Source organism: Platichthys flesus, chromosome 21, assembly GCF_949316205.1.
Source record: "Platichthys flesus chromosome 21, fPlaFle2.1, whole genome shotgun sequence".
Lineage (NCBI taxonomy): Eukaryota > Metazoa > Chordata > Actinopteri > Pleuronectiformes > Pleuronectidae > Platichthys > Platichthys flesus.
In genome coordinates, this window is record NC_084965.1 from 12,740,687 (window position 1) to 12,759,092 (window position 18,406).

General features: G+C 41.4%; 1 protein-coding gene across 2 annotated transcripts in view; it reads left to right on the forward strand.

The window, feature by feature from the left end:
* arfgef1 (ADP-ribosylation factor guanine nucleotide-exchange factor 1 (brefeldin A-inhibited)) overlaps nt 1-18,406 on the forward strand; it is a 46,908-nt gene that overhangs the window by 1,913 nt on the left and 26,589 nt on the right. For both annotated transcript variants that reach the window (XM_062379098.1, XM_062379099.1), the window contains exons 2-5: nt 13,814-13,844; nt 16,766-16,922; nt 17,126-17,272; nt 17,957-18,136. In XM_062379098.1, coding sequence (XP_062235082.1) covers nt 13,814-13,844; nt 16,766-16,922; nt 17,126-17,272; nt 17,957-18,136 — 515 coding nt within the window. The remainder of the gene's footprint in view (nt 1-13,813; nt 13,845-16,765; nt 16,923-17,125; nt 17,273-17,956; nt 18,137-18,406) is intronic.

Here is an 18,406-nt window from a genome sequence, read left to right on the forward strand (position 1 = left end):
CCGTTGCAGTGGCCTTGAAGGCTCAATACACCAATGATGTTTGTCTAGTCTTGCTCTTATGTTTTGCAAGATAAGCTCTCCCATACAGATCTTACATTCCTCTGCACACTTGGGGAGTGTATTGGGTGAGGCTTCAGTGAAGCAGTTTAGGTCTGTGTGGTAAGGACTGAAAGGGAAACTACACCCCAAAACTGAATTTGATGGTCTGATGATTTGTGAACTGTTAACCTGGGAAGGGGAACATTTAGACTTTAAGTTTAGACTCAAAGTGCTACACACCTTTGTGCATTGTAAATCAATTATTCACTCACGGTTACTGAGTCTCATATAGTCGGCTGCGCAGAGTAGGCATCGGAGAGTGTAGGAGTGTATGTACTGATCGGATACCACGTCTTGAAAGTACATCAGTTTCACCCAGATAAAACTGCAGTTTTCTTTCCCAGGGAATCACTTCTTTGGCCAAGAAGTAAACAAAGTTCCAATATTAGAATAAGTATCGTAAAGAGAGAAATGGTATCAGAGCAAATCTATTATCGGTTGAACGTCTACTTTAACAAGCAACATTGGTCACTCAGTCTGTGGTTGTGGGTGTTTGCAGGTTAGGTCAGGTAAAACCTTTTACCATCACAGTTGAGCTCAGCCATACATTCAAATATCAGAATGAGAATCTTAGCAATCAGCTAGCAGCAGTACATAAGTAGTGCATATAAAACCAAGTGGTTGACCCAGTATACTGAGTGACTTACATAATCCTCTCTGGCTCTTGGGGCTCTGAGACATCTCAGAGAGCGTGCCTGTACCAGAGTCTCTTTTTGCCTGTCACTCACTGTCTCCCTGTTGTAGAGGTTTGAATTATTCCTTGTATAGCAGTCACTTTTATGAAGTCCTTTTTGTGTTGTTGTCAAAGCTGGTAGTGAATCAATGCATATTTGCGATGCATATAGGACAGACGTGCTAGGCTACATTTGCTGGACAGTCCACCCTCACCAACTGACGGGACATAGACTAAAAAAAATTATCCATCAAATTTTTTTTTTTCTCAAAGATGTTCCGTCTTTTTAAGTTGTTAATATCACACTGATCTTTCCAGCAAGTTTGGTATTTGACCTAAAAAATGCGGCCCCACACCACGATGAGTATTGTGCAGACTCCCAATGAAGTCACCAGCTCAAGATGGCAGCGCTCAGATATTTTAGCTTCACTTTGGAACAACGAGAGAAAGTGGACACGCGGCGTCCATCTTTATTTACAGTCTATGTTTCTCACACCCTCCAAACTGTCATGGAGGCAGGATCCTATTATCTTTAGATCTCACTGTCGTCATCTTTGAGAGGAGCCGTCTGCTACCAAGGATCAGAACGAGCGTAAGACTGACAGTTAACTCAATAGCCTCTTTTATATTAGACAGCCTGTTCTATTGGCTTTAGGAAGATCTCTTTATGTTGCTTTTGCTTTTTTTCACTGAACCATACAAAGCTGGCATAGTGCTGTCTGTGATTTTAAGATAGCATTCTGCCGTTCCAGAATCAGAGGTGTGACGAGCCTCTTTTATGAAGAACAGCGAAGTGGAACAAAGGTGCCACATTCCCACCTTTTACAGGCTGTATAAAAGGGGCTGATATATCAAAGGCCCACAGGCTGTATCCACCCAGCACAGGCTTTAATTCATTGTTATGATCCCAAAGTGCTAGCTCCGTAAGATGCTGCCCTTACGGATTGGTCCACTTGTTTTCAAACCCAGCTGGTCCTCTCCGACGTGAACATTTCGTATGGCTTCGCTGCTGCTGAGAAAGTCGTAGTGTGAATGTAACAAGCTAAATCAGGGGACTCTGTACAAGCTTCATGTTTCTCATTATCTCTCCCCTCGAGGTGCATGATCCTGGGGTCAGCTGCAGAGGTTACGGCAACCTTGAAACCTGTTGATGCCTCCTTTCAAAAATTCAAGGAAGGCATATTTTGTTGCCTGCAGCTGGATATTCTTCTTACATATTGGAGACAGCAACTCTGTTTTCTTCCTTGTCACGGAACACTGATGATAAATCTGTTCGACACCTGTAGCTGTAGCTGAACTTCTGGGACCTGTATGTTGTAGTGTTGTGAGAGTGATGTATATACAGTATATAGTGTTATAATGATATTCTACTCAGACTCCCTGGACTGACTGAAGTGACATATTGTTTTCACCCTGGCCAGAAAATCTAGATGCACAATGTGATGATCTGAGTATTAACTATTAAACAGTTATGGGTAATGTGGACAAGCTAAGTCTTTGTAAATGTTATTTTATTGTCCCGTCAATATATGTCTTTAAAATCACATATAAAGAAATCTAAGTTTGTTGATACAGCGCTACATGGGAACTTCTTTAAATACATCTTCAATGCTACCTGATCAAATCTACCATTTCCTTCCTGTTGTGGTCCACTAACTCTTCAGAAAACAACCACTGGGCCCGTCAGCTCATTAGATGCTTAATTTTCTTCGTCAGGATCTTGTTTACTTTTGCTGGGTCCCACTGGGTGGGTAAGATGCAGTTCGCTCATGTGATGTGATTTAGGTTTTAAAAGGGGATACATGAGAGAAGGGTAAATAATGAATGTAATGCCAGGGTGTTTTTTTTTCTTCATCTTTTGAGCCAGAGTCATGTGGTCAGTTGTTAGCTCGCTCTGAGGTACTGACAGTTTGAGTAGCTGTGGTGCATTCCTGATGGTCTGAGTGGCTTGACATGCATTAAATCTGAATGCTTTGCAACAAGAGCTGGTTATGAGAGAGGAATTTACAATATACCAGGAGCAAGCAGCGCTGACTCTGGGCGTACAGCAATTGTATGTTTGATTGTTGGCAAGATTACACAAAAACAACAGTTTTCTATGAAACTTTGAGTAAGGATGGAGCTCTGCTCAGGGAAGAACTCATTAAATTGAAGTGTGGATCCAGAATTTTCTTTTAATCACATTCTTTTACAATGCGAAATAGGACTTTTATAAATATTTTCACTCTTTTCCCTGGGAGTAATTCATGGATCTTGATGAAAAGCAATCGGCCATATTTAGGGAACTGATATCAATGAGTGTGTGAGATTTGGTGCAGCTTGTTTTGAGTTAAGTGGACTGTAGCTCTACTGAGTGCCATTCCACTTTTAAAGTGTAAAGCAGTTGTTTAAACCTTTATATATATACTCTAGCTCCTAAACTTGTATCTAAATATTCTAATTTCAATAATTCAAAGGCAAAATACGTCTCAGATGATTTGTCGTCTTAGTTTAATTCAGGGAAATACAAAAAGAAATCCCAAAGATATGTGTGAATCAGTTTTTCATTAAATTAGGCTAAACTCAAGATGCAGATACTTTCACCCACCATCTTTTAAATTCTTCTTCCCCTAACTTTAAGCACAAGCACAAACTATATTGTTCGACAGGTTTTCCTACAACTACCACCTCCAAGCATTTATAGCATCACTGTAGCAGAAATATTTTCTCATCCAAGCTCAAAAGATCCTGGAGTTAAATCTGTTTACACAGACAAGATCAACAAGCTGTTCTTCGCACCGAACTCAAGGCCACTGGAGGCATGGCCCACCTTTTCATTTAGAATTTGCAAACCTGGCAGAGAATCTAACGGGACAAATGCACCTCTCATCAATAAGGATGGTGAACACATGCTGCTCCATGATAAGCGGCACCAAAGCCACCACATGCTCACCCATGATAAGCAGCAGGCTTTAAATGGTCCCAGTTTTAATTAAGTTTTTTTACCACGATTCCCCAACGACCCATACTACAGCTCATCCAAAATATGAAGTGTACAGGAGATGACTGTACTTTTACTGAATAATGAAAGTCCTCCTGATTTGTGTACCTGTCAACTTTTTTTTTTACTACCATGCTTCATATTCCTGACAGAAATGTATCAGTCCACAAGATGAATTCTGATTTCCATTCAGCAGAGGCACTCCAGGTAGCCTACTGATAATAGGGGCAGCACTGCTGAAGCTGAGAAAGCGTAAATGATGGAAGAGATTGCAGCTGCATTTTATTTGACTTTATTTGTCATGGTGCAGTAAATGTTAATGGCACTAAATGATTCACCCTAAGGTTGTAATACTGTCTGACTGCAAACTGATATCAGATATATGTGCATGTGTGCCCAGTTCAAATTCCTTTATCCATACTTTGATCCATAGCTGAACCACAAGCAAAGGAAGTGAGATAACAACTCTTCAAAATGGACTTGTTTTGTGGCAGTATCAAAAACCTAAGTACAGAACCCAACCATTAGGATTTTTGGGCGTGTTTAGTCAAGTATTTTGGATACATTTCCGATACATAATAACTACCAATATATATATATATGTAATTCCTAAGCCCTTGTAAACTTTTTTAAATAACCACAAATGAAAAACATAAATTCAATATATACAATATAATATATATAGAACTTAAAAAAAAAAAAAATCTTTGTTAAACATAAAAGTACTTTTGTATACATTTACTTCATATTAGTGAACAAGCTGCAAATGACGGTAAAGGTGATTACCGATGTCCATTTTCATGTCAATTATTTTTCATGTAAATTTTTAGCACTAGTTGTCTCATGCAGTTGGATGGAACAGGGCCAGAAGTCCTAGATTTTTAATATTTTAAAATTCATATTAATATGTTGAGATAAACTCTTTCGCAATCAACTCTACTGCTTCATTTCCTTGAAGTAAAGAGAGAGATGAGATAGGGTGAGGCCATGTGCCAGGTTTCTGTCTCCTTTGTCCCCTCCAGACCGAATGCAGACGCTGAGGCTGCCTGTAACCCCAAAGGTTGACGGCTGTATAGATAATGAGCAGTGGATAGTCAACGTGGAAGCACCAGTGAGAAAAGACACTTCAGATGTTAGATTAGCCTTTTTTTTTTTACCCTTAAGCATTGTTAATTTTCTTCATTTTATGGTTCTTTATATATATTTTTTGAACTGATACCTCCATACATAATACATTATTGTTCTCCACGGTTGCCTCCTCTGGTCCTGGGACAGGTGATTCATTAATTATAACGCAAACAGATCTCTTTCTCTCTCTCTCTCTCTCTCTCTCTCTCTCTCTCGCTCTCTCTCTCTCTCTCTCTCTCCCTCTTTCTTCCTCTTCCTCTCCCTCTCAATCTCCATTTTCTCTCTATATTGTGTGATAACGATAACAATTGTGCTTCGGATGACTCAGCTGCTCATGAAATAACGCTATTTAATTAATTATTTGAACAAGCCGTCTCATGAAGGAAAAGCAACATCTTATAGACTGGTTAGCAAACACGGCTAACCTGCCTTCTACATTCTGTACATTTCACAGCAGGTTCTTCCAAATGTCAGGTGATAAATTGCTTATAGTACAAAAGGGTAAAAATGTCGAAGGCACTACAGGGCTATGATGTGCTCCAGTTCACCAGCTCTCCAATGTCACTGTGAAGGGAAATGCACCGCCAGAGGCTTGAAACTCAGAGTCTGTTGCACAAATGTGTCCAAACAGATCCTGTCCGTTTGTTTGTTGTTTTGTTTTGAATCAAGATTACACCAAATAAAAACGACTGAACGAATTACAACAAGACTTAGTGAAAGGATCAGGGTCAGGAAAGAACACATTGCAATTTGTTGCGGATCAATAGCTCAGCGGCATTGAGAAATTTCACCGTTTTCTCAGGGAAGAATCCATGGATCTTTTCATTTTACAGAACTAAAGAGAATGGAAATTTCTGTTTGTCTGAAAGAAAAGTGAAGAAGTGAGATGGTTGTGAAAACCTCATGTAGCCTCACATGGAGTTTGTACTTCATCGTGACTTCCCGCTAAACATGCAGGGAACTCAACGTCAGCAGGTATGATGAGAAGGGTCACTGTGAATGAATGCAGGAGGATGCCATTCTCAGTACTCATGTTTATCCTCCATTGATTTGCCATTAATCTCCAGCTTGTGCAGCACGGTGCTGCACAGTAATAATAACCCAATTTCAGAGGTCTGAAGGTACAATAGAGTCAGACTGGAGAAGTGCTAAATCATGTATCTAGAGTGGAATTATTAAAGATGAATTCATTTAAATAACAAAGCCCACAGTAATGAAGTCCTAGGGGAGGCCATACGGTTTGTGACTTTTTTGCCTTGATTCAGCCATGGGAGTCAGACCAGTGATTATTAGGTTTATGCTAGTGTAAGCGAGTTGAACACACACACTTACACATACATGCCTGCGCACACACATGAACGCACACACGATTAGGTAGCCCAGACAACCTCTGGCAGTGTTTCCTTCTTCCCCTCCAAATGTAATTACTGCTGTGCAACCTTTCTTTTCAGCCTGCACAATGGAAATGTCATGGGTCCGATTTTTCTCAGGCTCTCCCTGGTGGAGGGCCCGGCCCCTTAGTTTATTAGTAGGTGGAGGTGGACACATAAGCACTGATTCATCCATAGATTGGCCTATTTTAACAGTGCGAAGCTACAATGATTTTATTATTATGCCTGTTGTTGACATATTTTTATTGAGCGCTGTTTCATGCTCAATGAATCCACCAGAGATGCTACAGTATAATGTTGTCAGTCTAGATAATGGAGTAAATCTTTGACTCTGTAAGGAGATCATAAGGAAACATCATCACAAAGTCAACATTTATGTCAATCTGAGTCCTGAGGCTCTTTATTGTGTGTCCTCAGTTTATTTCTCTCATCCTCTCCTGCTAAAGTCATGCCGTCAGTGGTCCATATCTTGAGACCCACAGTCACTGGAACCATAAGCAATCTGGGTCTGGATTGAATTTTAGCTGATCGCTGCGTACAGATTGCTTCGTGCCCTCCGCTGGTTTCATGCCAGATGCAGATGGGCTCTAGAGGCTCTTTGAAATGGAAATGGAACTGCAGGATTGGGGGGGGGGGGGGGGGGGGGGGTAACCCTTTCTCTCAGTCTCCAGTTCCTTGCTCAGGTGATGACTCAGACTGAGTCAGAGACTGACCTCTAACCTCTTGTGTGTGTTTTTGTGTGTCTTTGTAGAGATTGCTGGAAACACAATAGAAAGGAGTGTTATCTAGGATGCATTGAAATATCATCGTTCCCTCTCTCCTTCCATTGGTCCATCCTTCTGTGCTGCACGCTTTTAATATATAAAAACTAAACGTGTCCCATTACAGTGTTATGGTCACACCATACCAGCATTCTGTCAGTGTGCAAAATGTACACACCAACTGGTTGAGAGACAGGTTTATGCAGCTGGTTTGTTTTTGGAAACCAGCCTCGTCGTCCTCGTCCCTGATTTCTCTCACATTGTCCCTTTTCCCTCCTCACTCTTTGTCTGAACTCGCTGTCACTTCCCTGCGATGCTGTTTTCTTGCTGCTAGTCCTGTGACGTACTGTCTCCAGAGAGCCGTGTGTTTATCTCTCTCCGGCAGAGCAGCCGTGTGCAAGCTCTGCTGTGTCTTAATTGATGAAATGTTAGAGCTCTCACGAGAAATTGGATGTGTTTGCATGTGTTAGAAACAAGTCTGTGTGTGCGCACGCGTTTCATTGTGATTCGATGTGTGAACATCTTGCTGGCAGAATGTCTCCTTATTGAATTAGTGTAGATCCAATGGCTTTAGTCAGCAAGAATATTTGCTCCAGGTGGGTGCAGCATCCTAGGCTTGTCATAGCATGGCTCTACCCGCAGCTCACACTGTTGCAGTTTACCCTAAATGCTGATGGCAATCATAGGATCCTACTGGAGTCAGTGGATCAGAATCATGACAGCTGTTGCATGTTTTCAGATGCACTGGCTGCTGGTTGAAAACCACATTAGACATGTTTTTAATACACAACAGGTGCTAAAGGTGCTATGATGCCACTATGATCCCCAGCAGACTGTCTAATTGACTAGGAGTGTGTTTTTTCCTTACCATCAAACATTGTTTATCCCGGAGTTTGAAGCACAGACGGGCAAAGCCATGGGTAAAGCAAATATATGACGCAATTAAAAGGTGACATTGAACATTGCTGGAAACATCTTAAACAAAACAATTAAAGACATTTGTGATGCAGCCTACATTTTCCTAAGGGCATTGGGCAGCTAAATGTATCATACCAAATTAGATACAAGAAAACTTGTGTCAAAGTTAAACCTTCTCCGTACAAGTGTATAGTGGTCGCAAGCTTTGTCAAATTTCCGATATTTACAAGTTATAATCAATATCAGGACAGTTCAATCTCAATACGAGTCAGAAGATATAAGATGATAAACTGTATGATTTCCAGTTTTTAGGTTACAATGGTCGCAAACCTCATTTTGTCCTCATGACTTTTTGCGTAATGCACTGCTGTGTGACACACATTTACATGAACCCAGACACGCCCAGGGAGGAGAGAGGGCCTGCGATTCCAGTGTTAATGGTTCTGGCTAGCTGAGGACCCTGTGGGGCGAACGCTCCCATTAGGGTGCAATATGCAGCTGCTGGTTGAGGAATGCTTTGGCACGTCATTTGGGCATGGTGGCATCCAGGAGGAAGACGCAGGCACAAGTTAACCCTGCAAGCAGTCAGAGACGGGGGGAGGCTGTTTTGTTGATCTGAGTTACTCTGAAAGCCTCTCAGATTGTAGGTGTTAATGGATGTTGTATTTTCTATAATGAATCGTCATGTGTTGTAGCTGAACTCAAATAGCTCACATAGTAAAGTCTAAGTCTCTATAGTGTTTATTTATTCAGTGAAATCTAATGAATATGTATGCACGTCTTTTAGCAACACTATTTACATTCATCCAGATACACAAACACATGTTTGAGCAATTAGAGTGTACACTGCAATTCTTCAGGGATTTTGGTAGTAGCTGACTACGCCATTGTACGGCCGATGTTGAAGCCATGATCAGATTTGCTGTAGCTCAGTGTAAGTGTGATTGAAGGGATCACTGATAAGCCCCTTTGACACAGGTTTTATATGAAGCACCGCCAAAACCTGTCTCTGCTCGTTGTCAAGTTCACCGATTGAGTGAGATGTCGCAGCGACAGATCAGGCTGTAGATCAGGCTGTTTATCCAACCATCACAGTCAGACACTGTCATCTGAAGCTGTGAAGTTGAGATGCCTTTTCATCTCAGAATCATAGCTTTCGATCTCCTAGGAGTCTGTGTTGAACTCCCATAGTGTACAGTCTGACACACACGTGTACCTGTAGAAGTGAGTTGTGCTCATTGAGATGTGATGTCATCAACATCTCATGTATTTTTCACAAACAGGTCTAATGCTGTTGGTGTCCTATATCAGCCTTTGCTACACTGCGGCTCCTAGGCCATTGTGTTAATTTTAATAAGTCTGCAGCCAAGGCCGCTGGACGGGGATGTTTTTGCAGAGTTGTCTTCACTTGTCATTGATAGATGCAGTAATAAATATGACTCAATGGAGGATTCGTTTCATGGTTAGCAGCGACTTACATGGTTGTCATGTTCTGTAGATTGTAGCTGTGGTTGTAGGGCTGGATGTTTTCTAAATTAGTTTTTTATTTCCCTATGTAGAGGACAAAGGTTGTTAATATTGTAGATGCTACAGTATAATTTGCCAGGGGGGGGGGAAGTACCTGACTGGAAAGTGAGTATGCATCCGGCTGTATTCATGCATGTCCATTTTGTGCTCTTGCTAGCTCATGGAAATCTTCCCCTCCCCTCCCTCGCCTTTATCCAGGCATGGAGGCCGCACTCACTCCAGAGCTGAGTGCAGAAATGATTAACCAGTTTGTGACTGACCCTCTCCACAGCTTAGAGGCAGCTTTAGGGGGCACTTGGATAGACGACAACCCCTGTGTGTATGGGATTCCATACAAACTGAAACCAGAGTAAAAGGCTCACACTTTAAGTATCTGGAGTGACTCTGGTCAGGACTGGAGGGGTTAGCTGGTCTTTGTGGACACTGCAGTTCAATCAAAGCACTCAAAGCTCATCTGCAGAAGTAGCTCTATATAATATTATACCAGAGAAATGGGAAATGTGTTAGACCCAAATGCAGGCCTGAAATGTCTGTCTCCATGGGGGACTTGGCACCCGGACATTAATGCTCATTAACGCCTTACTGTCATCTACTGTAAGGATCTGGGTCAAAGTCAGGGTAAGAGGAAAACGTATCCTGATGATGAGGAGAACTCTTTGAGATTCAGGGCTTAGCATGCTGCTGACAAACATTATGTCGCTCTGTGTTGAGGTCTGGTCTGGGCTACAGCTCACACAAGAGCAGGATGGCTCCCTCTAATGTATCTGGTCAGGGAAATAGATGTGTCATGTGTGCCACTTCCTCACTGGTGTTTAGCAAAGGCAGTATTAGAGTGTTTGAGAGTTTTTGAGAGCAGCATCCTGAGGGGGCTGTAAATGCAGCTGTGATCTTGCTCTCATCTGCTGAAGCACCAACTCAGCAATAATGTATAGCAGAAATCGATCTTGTAATTCAATACACATTTTTATTGAATGTATACAATAAAAAATGATATCTATACATTTAAGATGGTGTGATTTATTCGCATTACAATGCAAGGCATATCCAAGACAGGTCAGGTTTGAAGGGTTTCTAATACCTATGTCACACCAAAATTATCGGATATACGCTGGATTTTCTGTGCTTGAAAATGAGAATCTATCTTGCCATCGTTGCATCTTGCATGATATGAAGGAGAAGAAAATGCAGACAAAAGCCAGACCTTCAAGGGTATTAGTGGGTTTTTTCATGACTAGTGGAAAATGGGTTTTATATGATCATTGTCTCAGTTTGCAGTGGTATTTTGAAAACAGTATTTCAGCTTGTTTGAAAATATGCCTTGTTTCACATTTTCAAAATGACACTAGTTGACTCTCCAAAACCCTGATCCTATTTTCATGTGGACTCGTTAGATTGAAAAGTGATGGGCCATTTGGTTTTATCGGCATCACTGTCGTCCTGTGTGGAGGAGGCTTCACCCCCTCCACCGAGCTAACGCTAAGGCTGCTGCCACTGCTGCTGTTGTTCTCTTCTTTGATCAGACCCAGGCCCTTCAAGGTCGGCAGTGTTTGTATATGAGAGAGGAGGTTGAGGGACTTGGTTAATAAGTGACAGAAGGCTGCCATTTCCTGGTTCATGGTAACATATACAGGAATTAGAAATCAGTATGTTTCACTAAGAATTTAAAGATAGCAAACTTGACAGTTGCTTGGATTACATGTGTATACATGCTACGTCAGAACTTGGCACTTTGACATTATTTTTATTTCTTAAAGTGTTTTATTTAACCATCTAGTGTTGCTCTATGGCAACAGTTACTTTATCTCAGTTTGACTGTAAGGCCGTCGTAAGGAATCCATGTTTACAACGTTCCATCAAATTTAAAGGGTCAAAAAACATTCTTTATGTAGATTTTGTGACCATATCATTATCTGGATTGTAAATTACTCCACAGGTAATCCTGGTTTTAACTGAAAAATATTCCCATATCCTATGTCAATTTTACGTTGGGCCACTTTTGTGTACATTTCTAGTAAAACAGCCCACAAAGGTTTCTCAATATCCTATGCCTTGTAATTATTCAGGCAGCTATTTTTAGAAACTTGACAGACTGAGCCAAGATATCAAATCTAAGTTGGTGAAAATGAGATTCATATCAATAAATAATAGTTAAGGGGTGTGTGTGTGTGTGTGTGTGTGTGTGTGTGTGTGTGTGTGTGTGTGTGTGTGTGTGTGTGTGTGTGTGTGTGTGTGTGTGTGTGTGTGTGTGTGTGTGTGTGTGTGTGTGTGTGCGTGTGCGTGTGTGTGTGTGTTTTAAGCTCCACTCAGCTATCTGCGCCTGCCTTCTGGCATCTGTCTGCACTGTTTGTGTTGGTGTGTGTGTGCAATTTGAAACAGGCAGCCGACAGATCAGTTGCGAATCGGCAGCTTTAATCTGTGGCTCGTTTCAGTTCAGTCCAGTCCCAGGAGAACCCAGCACTTACATATCCAGCTACTCTTTCTCATCATCAACATCACCACCGCTCACCAATGCTCTTTAGCTTCACTATTCAAATCCTAGCGTGATCATTCCTCACATAAGCCCCTTGAAACACAAAGCTATTTACCTCATAGTTACTCACACAGTCCCCATGTCTCCCATCAAACTGTCTTCCTATGTGACGCTGCCCGTGCTCTTGTTTGACTTAACCGGACTTAACCTGATTGCCCTCATAGAGCAGGACAGAGACACGCAGCCTATTCATTCCCTGTAACCTGCACTGCAGTGTTATATTACACTTATCCTCTTTTGGTTAAAGTTCAGGGATATTGGGTTTTCGTATAGCACCTCATCAGACTTTAAAAGTTTGGACTATATTGATAATTAACTTTAAAGAATCTTAAAGTTTGAAGGGAAAATACAAGGCACAAGTGGAGAGCAAAAGGAATATATGATTGATTGATTGATTTTCATTCAAGGTGGTTACGTTTACACCCCCCTCTGTGTGTTTATTGGTTGATTCGATTACCATGGATCTTGGCTGAGTGATGCATTATGGGTCTGGATGGAATCCATTACATTTTGGTGCGGAGTCCGATCACGGGGTGGATCAAGATTTTTTTTTTCTTGTTAATTAGTTACATGTCAGGAAAAAAATTGGGCTGGGTGCAGCTTCGTAAATTCGTTGTTTTTCTGTTTCATTTTGATTTATATCTAAAACTTGTTGGTCAATTGTGACTGAATTTATTTAACAGATGTGTGACAGGTGCATAAATTACCATTAGGTGGCTTTATATCAAAAACCAAGCTTGGTTTCTCTTCTTAAACAACTGTTATCTTCGCGTCGCTCATCGGCCGTGCACTAAAAGATGGTTCAGACCGGCCTTAATTAAATTCCACGGAGTGTTAAGTGCTAAATATTCCAGACAAGAGGATTTCTTTGAAAGGACAGTTTGCCTTCAAGCAATAAAATAATTGAGCTGTCATCGCATTAGTGGGGTTCTTCCCAAGCATCGCAGGCTGGTTCAATTTTGTGAGGACTCTGCCGATTGCCACTGTGTTTTGAAAAGCTTCCTCACTGAAGGCTCCCTTTTAATGTCTCGTACCAATTGGCCTCTCGTTCACTGCTTTATTTCCGTCTCTTTTTCCCCCGCATCCCTCCTACTGTGGGTCTGTCTCTCGCTCTCTCTCTCTCTCTCTCTCTCTCTCTCTCTGTCTCTCTCTCTGTTTTTTCTTTCTCCTCTTCTGTGCCAGCACTCAGCGAGTTCATACAACTGCTTTCATGCCAGTAGATCTGGGAAATAAACACAAATGTTGGCCTGTCTCACGGGCGCTCTATCGAGTTAATAATGGCAACATTTTTTGGGGACGGAGCAGCAGCTAAGGCGGTTTATTAGGGGGGCTCTTTGGCGCTTAATGGCAGGACATAAACAAAACCATCACTATGACAACACAAGCACATTCAAGCAAATAATGAAAACATTCTGTGACTGTATGAAGCTGAATTTACTCCATTCCTGCACGTTGAATACAAAAAATGTCAGATTATATGTGTGAGCACAGTACTGTACATGGTTGAATCTACAGGGAGGGACATTGGTGGCTGAATACACACAACTTTGACAATTGACATCTTTCCGATCTGACGAGCATAAACATAACACATAAGTTGTGCGTTTTGGAGTACAAAAAAACAAAAATGTATATTCTCTTAAAACCGCCCCTCATAAATAAATCCAATGCTATGTGCTGCCAGGCCTGATATGTGCTCTGCTCCCCATGGAGTCATTAGCTGAGTAAAATGCTGCAGGATTTACATTCCCCCACGGTTCATACTTGACTAATTTAACATCTTTTCCCTTTCTCTTTCTGTTTCAGAGGAAATCAAAGAAGAGTCAGAGAAATTAAGGTAAGCAGCTGATCAATTATTTAAAAGAGATATGGGTAATTTCATGGGTTCGTCTCTGTTTTGCACATTCAGGCGAAAATTCAAGGCACATCTGCAAATCTCTCCTTTGGTCAGACTAGTAAATGGGATTAGAAGAGTGTGCACGTACGTGTTCAAGCCTCTGGTGTGTTTGTGTCTCTCTGCCTGGTCTGTTCCAAACAGCCCCTTGTCTTGTCATTAATGGCATTACTTCAGCAGCCCTTGCCAGATTCTGAACTAATTTTTGTGTGCTTGTGTGTATGGTGTAAGCTCTGGCCAAAAGGTTGGTTGGCAAGTGACCATGTGGGCTTTGGAATGAAACATGGCATGAGCGTCACCTCTCCTTTTCCCTAACCTTTCTTCCTCCTGCCGTTTCATTTCCCTTTTAACATTTTCATCCCTCACTGTTTCTCCTCTCACAGATTCCCTCCCCCATTTTCACCACCCACTGTTTCTCCTTGGCTTTTCCATTTTATCCAAATTAGCGTTACCAGTAACCAACTCCATAAGATTTCCACCCTCAAGGTGAGGAGTTCTACATCAAAGGTAGATCAATGTAGACACTGTGTTCACATACAACTCATACAGACGCTGCGGCTCATGGATTCAACTCCAGTGCTTTAGAGTTTTGTACTCACTTTCACCATATGTAGATGCAATAGTCTCACAGTTCTCTGTAGAATACTTTTTATATCCATCACAATAAGCCTATGTGTAATTTGATATAAATATTTTGATAAATACATTCATATAAGTCTGTAAAATAAATTATGTTATAAGTTCACATTGTATAGTAGATAATATTGTTAATATGACTGATACTTCAGGGAAATAAATAAATATATATTATTTGCATTATGAAGTGAATATGATGCCCAAACAATTTAGAAATATTTTCTAATTAGACTAAAATACTTCAATTGAGAAAATGTAAACTTAACTCTAACGCCATTAAAGAAGTAAAATGAACCTTTTTTATTAACGTGTGAAGTTTTCTCAGTTGTTATCAAACTATAAGTGTTCGATTTGTCCTTTATTCTTAGCACTCTTAGGCCTCCACCCCCGTCTTGGCTCAAAATAAGCTACAGCCAGCAGACGGTTAGCTTAGCTCAGCACAAAAACTGGAAATCAGTCTGGTTCTGTCCAAAGCTGCCAACATCCACCTAGAAAAACACATTTGAAGCTCATTAATCACCTTTAATATCTTCTTGATTGAATTTATGCACTCAAGGTGTTATCGATCTTCTCATCTTACCTCGTGAAGAAAGCGAATAAGAGTATTTTTAAAAACCTAAACCTCTCCTTTCCATGACAACTAAGTAATCTGCAACTAAACTGATGAAGACCATGAGATACAGTGCCGTCTAGAGCTTCAGACTAAGACAGTCAATGGACCTTGAGTGCAGATGGGGTTAAAGGTTCGAATTTTGTCATCTGCTGTTTCCATGGTGAAGGATGAATCATCAAGCTCAGTATTCAAAATGTGATAAGATGCATCAATATTACTATCACTAAATACCAGATAATATGTACTGATACATGATATGCTATTGATTTAAAGCCGTACAAATATGTCTTCCCTTCTATGTACAGTACATTCTGCAGCAGCGAGTCAAGGACCGTCTGTGTTTTTCAAATAAAACCGAGTTAATGTCCACATTATGTTGAATAATCAGTCCAAGTCTGACACTGGGCCGATTATGAGGCAGCGAGCAGATCAGCTGACGTTAAGCAGAGAGTCCAGGAAAAAGCGAGAGACGAGCTCCCTGCAGACGCACTGCACAATAACACAGAGATGCAGACTGGGTCAGAGAACACATGAGCCGACCGAGTGGAGGCTCTCCGTGTAATCACAGCTCCTCTTTGAAGTCGGGAGACGGTTTTGAAAATGGCGAGGAGACTGTTTAAAAGGTTCAAGGTTTTTTCTGAATCGCTATATTTATGCACCATGTTTGTATCTCCTCTCTTCTTGCCTCTAATTCATTTTTAATTCATGCCTGTTTCTTCTTTTGATTTCAGACGCCTCTTGTTGTGTTTTTTTTGTTTCCCCGTCCTCACTCTTCCCCTTCTTCTATCTATCTTGATTATTTCTTGTTCCCTCTGTTGAATCCTCTTTACTTCATCTCTTTGTACCCCACCCCTCCCTTCCTTTTACGAGCCACTTCATCTCTCTTCTCCTCTTCTATTTGTCTCAATGATCGTAACCTGCTATTCTCTGTGAGGTCGTCCCTCTAAAAAGAGCTGAAGTCATCCTTTTTCATTGCCAAGGCATAAACAATGCAACCCTTCCCTCTCTTATCTGCCTCCCTCCCTTCTCCCTTCTCCCTTCTCCCTCCCCTCCCTGCTCCTCTTTTTATTCTAGCAAGTGCTGTCTGGGTGTGGTGGTTATGCTCAGGGATAGACACATGAAAGCGACGGCCCATATTTGATTTCTCTTTCTCTGCTTTAAAATAACAAAATATCAGAAATCAACCATATCATTTGATTTAAGGTTTATCTGCTGGTCCGAGGACAGGAAATGCTTTGTCAGCTTGACCACATGGTAAAGTCTGAGCCTGGATAAAAACGAACGGGATTACCACCCCTCCCTCAGAGAGAACAGGCACCATATTAAGCAGTCAGCCACTGTATTAAATTCAGTCGACTGTGATAAAGGTTTTGTTACTCTGCGTTTTCCCTTGAGAAAGGATGCAGGGCAAGATGTTCTTAGGTTTAACATCCTCTTTGAGCTATGGATTTTTAGCGGTAACTTTTCCATGCACTGTTAACTGTGCCTGGACGTCAGGGGGAGTGTGACTGTGACTTCAGTTGACAGACTGGACCGTGTGATCCCAGCGTTTGTCTCACAGTCTCTTATCTCTCTCTCTTTTTTTCCCCTTTCTTCTTGTACTGTTCCTCCCTAGTCCACCCAGCGGAGACGGCAAATCTGGTTCCAGCACTTTACCGCCAATCAAATCAAAGACCAACTTCATTGAAGCCGACAAGTACTTCTTGCCGTTTGAGCTGGCATGTCAGTCCAAATGTCCCCGCATCGTCATCACCTCGCTCGACTGTTTACAGGTCAGAGGCAGGACAAGTTGGCCTGCAGACCCCCACATGTTTGCACTACTGTTTCTATGTGTCCACTGAATGTTGGCTCCTTCATTTGCAACACCTTTTAAAGATCTTTCCCAAAATTAAATGAAAAATCAATTCGTCCGTTTTGTGTAAATAATGCGTCTCTGTCTGTGTGCCTGTGTGTTCTAAACGCATCGGACTTGTAGAAGCTGATAGCGTACGGCCACTTGACGGGCAGTGCCCCGGACAACACGACCCCCGGCAAGAAACTCATCGACAGGATCATCGAGACCATCTGCGCTTGTTTCCAAGGGCCGCAGACGGATGAGGGTATTCAGCTACAGATTATTAAGGTGTGGTACCCCCCCGTGTCTTCTGCTACATCCTAGTCATATCACACCGATACTTGATCAGCATTAGATCAGCCATAAGAGTTTTTTCCCCCAACTAAATGGAGTGTTAAGTCAAGATCCTTATTCTCGTGTTGCCACTTTGTTCATGTCCGCATCAAAGAACAAAATGTAGTTATTATTTCATGTAGAATATGTGATCATACATATACATATCATTTTAAATAATTGTGTGTGTTTTTTTGGGGGAGTCATTACTGCTGAAACCTGAGTTAGAAAATGTTGATCCTAACAAAAAAAAATAATTTGCAATTTCCGATGGCTGCCTGAACAATAGATTTTAATTTTAATTTTAGTCTTGAGTGGCTGTTTATCCTCAAAGCTTCTCTGCTGACCGTAGGCATTGTTGGGCGGAAGCTTAAAAAGCCCCATAGGCTGGAAAAGCCTTTCAGAACCATGAAGTATTTTTTCCTGCAGTTTCATCATCACTGAGGCATGAATGGTAACACTGCTGTATTTTCAAGTTCATATTTTGACCACATACTAAATCTGTTTTGTTCGATCTTTATCCTGTAATCGGTTAAGATGAATGAGTTACACTGTGGGGAAATGTCCTCCCAGCAAAATATGTGGTAACAGACGTAACGTGTTATATTTATTCTGGTCGTACTTCTCACTTTCTTCCAGGCTCTGCTGACAGCAGTAACCTCTCAGCACATAGAAATCCACGAGGGCACTGTCCTGCAGGCCGTCCGCACATGCTACAACATCTACCTGGCCAGCAAGAACCTCATCAACCAGACCACAGCAAAGGCCACGCTCACACAGATGCTCAACGTCATCTTTGCACGGATGGAGAATCAAGCAGTATGTCTGAGCCTCACGAAGATATTCACTTATAAGACAGCATAACTAGAAATACACATGTCAGAGAGAGGGTGAAATTGTACACTGACAAAAGCAATATAACGCCAATTTAGTGATTTCAATTAAACTGAAAATCTGAAAAAAAAAAAAAAAAAAAAAAAAATTGTTCTTGCCCTTTTAAATTGATGCAACTAATTACCAACAATTTTGACGTGGATTCATATTGGACTGCAATATAAGCTTTCTGCTTGATAAGGTTACACAAATCAG